The sequence below is a fragment of the Rana temporaria genome, chromosome 12, assembly GCF_905171775.1.
Source record: "Rana temporaria chromosome 12, aRanTem1.1, whole genome shotgun sequence".
NCBI lineage: Eukaryota > Metazoa > Chordata > Amphibia > Anura > Ranidae > Rana > Rana temporaria.
This window is the reverse complement of record NC_053500.1, coordinates 134,152,961-134,156,671: the sequence shown is the minus strand read 5'-3', so window position 1 is coordinate 134,156,671 and position 3,711 is coordinate 134,152,961. Positions and strand designations below refer to the sequence as shown.

Here is a 3,711-nt window from a genome sequence, read left to right as displayed (position 1 = left end):
AAAAAATAGAATAAAAAATGGAATGTCCCAAAATGATTGTGTTAATAAGTGTTATGCATTATAAATGGAAACGTACCTTGTAGACACTAGATTTGTTGCCTTTTTCAATTATTTGAGTCTCATGAACAGGCAGAGGCTAGGTGGTGTCCAATGACCAACACACAATGGCAGTAGCAGGGCCGGCCTTTGGGGTGTGCGAGCCGTGCGGCTGCACAGGGCGCCATGGGCAACAGGGGCGCTGTGCGGCCATCACAGCTCGCAAAATGTGAGTCGCAGCAGGGCCGGGCGGTCGGCTCTACCACTAGGCGGATTAGGAAGGCAGCCTCCTACGGCGCACTGCCACCTAGGGGCTCCGCTGACTCTTGCCTCACCTCTTCCTCCTCATTGTCACTCCCCAGGCTCCTGGCAGAGGATAGAGGGGCCCCGGACAGCTTCTTTGTGCATGTTTAGGTGACCAGGGGGCAATGGGTGAAGATGGGGGGGGGGGCGCCACAGGATTAGCTCGCACAGGTCGCCTGAACACCTAAGGCCGGCCCTGGGCAGAAGCATCACTGTGGCAGACCTTACAGCCACCATAGGGCCTTGGGGGGGGGGGGGGTATAGAAGGATCTCAGTGCCCTCCTCTTTTGGATAGGTCTGCAAGAGGCACTGTAGGTACTGCCCGTCTTGGAGCGTAAAGCTAAACTCCAGGCATGGAAACAGTCTACCCATTTCATTCAGATATTTTTCCTCAAATACCATTAGTAGAACTACGTTGTACTCAAATCTGTCTTTACCACCCTGTAACTCCCTTCACAGCAGGACCCAGACTGGAAGAGGGGGGTCAGTACCATAGGAGAGTCAGACTCAAAATCATTACGTATCAAGTGTTGCCTTTAGGGACACCCATGCCTCAAGCCTTGGTCAGTTCAATGGGAATTGGCCGAAATCCCAGCCTGGTATGGTATGGTGGGCTTTAGAGTCTACAAGCTGAAGCCTTCAGTTTACCATGTGGCTTTGGAGAAGATTGTTCTAATCGTTGATCAAAACTGCCTCAAACGCTACTATGCCCAACTTGCAAATTTTGTTACGGTCGATTTAATATAATAGGCGTATAGATTCCGGTGTTTAACCCTTTTAAGAACATAGTTGTTGAACTCGGAACACACACAGTTAGACCCCTTTCACACCGGGGCGGTGGGTGCCTCGGTGGAAAAAATGGCGGCGCTTTACCGTCAATTTCGCGGCGCTATTCGGCCGTTAGCGGGGTGCTTTTACCCCCCCTAGCGGCCGAGAAAGGGTTAAAACCATGCAAAGTGCTGCTGCAGCGGTGCTTTTTCCAGCGGTACCCATTGATTTCAATGGGCAGGAGCGATAGAGGAGGGGGTATACACACCGCTCCAAAGATGCTGCAAGGAGGACTTTTTTTACCGTCCTGCTTGCGCACCGCTCCAGTGTGAAAGCCCTTGGGGCTTTCACATTGAAGACACAGCAGTGGCTCTTTCAGGGCGCTTTTTTTTTTAGGGTTATAGTGCCTGCAAAGCGCCCCAGTGTGAAAGAGGTCTTGCACATTCCTCGTTCACTGATGGAATGTTAATTATCATTATTACGGCAAGGGGCATTTTTCATGAGGACTCAAAAAAAAAAAAAAGGCATATTGGGGTCATGAAGGGGTTAATATGGTCATGAAGGGGTTAATAAGGCAAAAAAGTAGAATGTGAAGAGCAGGTAACCGCAGCAACCAATTATCTTTCAAAAATACTCTAAGCTGAAGAATGGTGAGCCCTCATTGGCTGCTGTGGGGGGGGGGGGGGGGGGACTGTGCAGCACTGCTTTTTTTTCCCCCCTCACCCTGGTACAAGAAACCAGAGGAAGCAAAAATTCTTAATTTTTGGAAATCCTGATTGCTTGCTACACCAATACAAGCCTTTTACTGTTTTAGCCTATATCTCATTGATGCCATGAGTAAAAAGTTCACAAAGTTTTACTAAGTGTCCCTGTGTCCATAGGAAGGGTTCAAGGAGAGGCGCCACTCCTCCGAAAGGTGGTTCAGAAGACGCTTTCCTCTACCAATGCTAAGCGCATTCATCTGTGAAAGAGTGCACTGGTAAAATTCGACTTAAAATAAATACTTAACATTAAGATAAAAAAATACAGAAAGAAAAAAAAATAAAAAATTCACGCACACTCAGAAGAAGACCAATGTGGGATCTACGATAAGGAGATCCGTGTGATCTTTGGACCAGTCAGCCTCTTCAAAGGCAGGCCACAGCCTCAGAGAACCGACGGTATTTGTTTCAACATAGAGGTGCGAGGCTTGCTAAGTGCTAACGTCTTGGCTTTGGAATACTGATAACAACATGCTACAAAAATGAACTCTACTCTGTGTAGAAGACCTGGGGGGGGGTCTTCTGCTGTGTTCGTACAACATTAACAGAGGAAGGTATAGAAGGGAAAAGGGATGGGGGGGTCTACCGACCACTGGAAATGCCTTTATGGCACTGGGCAGTATTGGTGAAGCCCCAACCATGGTTTGCTGATATTGGTTATGGAAAGTTTTCATGTTTTGTCCAGTTCCTTAGGAAGCCATTTTTATCCTCTGCCAGAGCAAAAGCCTAAGTCAACTATGTAAAAGGAGACGATGGCTTTGTAGATCGCCGTTTAACCCTCGCGGACGCTGGTTCGGGGTTCAGCAAGGGAACTGTGGATGATGTTGGTAATGGAGTCTACTCCATGGCCTTCCAAAAAGGTGCGATGATCGCCTTCAATGACATGGACAGACACTTTCCCATCACACACCTGTGGACGAAGAGAGAAGATTTTAGGTCAATTTATCCAGAGAGAAATGATGAAACAACAAGTTGAGGAAAGTAAAAAAATAGTGCTGGACTTGCAAGGTTATTTTATTGGTATTTCTATCTTAAAGTATTTCCTATACTGTCAAAAGTATTGTGACACCTGCCTTTACACCATGGGTGCTCAACCTGTGGCCCATGGGGCATTGCAAGCCGCTGACTGTTACAAGCTTGACTCCCAAAGGCAGAGGCATGATGGGAATTGTAGTTCCGCAACAGCTAGAGGGCCACAGGTTGAGCACCCATGCTTTACACGCACATGAACTTTAAAGGCCTCCCAGTCTTAGCCCACCCTTTGCAGCTATGTTAGCTTCAACTCTTCTGGGAAGGCCGAGTTCAAGGTTTAGAAGTGCAGTGGCGGCCCGTCCATAGTGGGCGCAGGGGCGCCGCCCCCCCAAAGCTACTCATCAAAAAAAAAAAAAAAAAATGAAAAAAAAAAATGAAAAAAAAAAAAAAATGTCATTTTTTTTTTTTTTTTATAACATGTCCCTTTAAGTGTGTGTGGGGGGGCGGAGCGCCGGCCACCGAGGTGCTGTGGGAAGCATGATGTCATCGAAATCGTGAGATTGGGCAAGCCGCAAGCAAATCTATCGGCTGGCTTTTATACTGCCCACGGAGCGCAAAGCTCCACGCTCGCACAACCACTCTGTGCTGGATGTGTCCTGTTGGTGGTTAGTGATTGGCTGATCCATAGGACTTAGGGCGGTGCTTTTATCAGACCAGCCAATCACTTCCGGTTTTCTCAGTGACTCATCCTGGCTAGTCTGAACATCGGGACATCTCACTGAGCTGCTAGCAGGTAATTAGGCAGAGAACTCTTGTGTTGTGCTCTCAGAACGTGCAGCAGCAGTGTCCTGTGTGTAGAGGATCTGGGAGG

General features: G+C 48.0%; 1 protein-coding gene across 1 annotated transcript in view; it reads right to left on the bottom strand.

Annotated features, from left to right (window-relative positions):
• Positions 1–1,823: 1,823 nt before the first annotated feature.
• Positions 1,824–3,711, bottom strand: part of FASN (fatty acid synthase) — a 93,555-nt gene continuing 91,667 nt past the window's right edge. Inside the window, exon 43 of the mRNA XM_040330786.1 lies at positions 1,824–2,778. Coding sequence (XP_040186720.1) covers positions 2,641–2,778 — 138 coding nt within the window. The 3' untranslated portion in view covers positions 1,824–2,640. The remainder of the gene's footprint in view (positions 2,779–3,711) is intronic.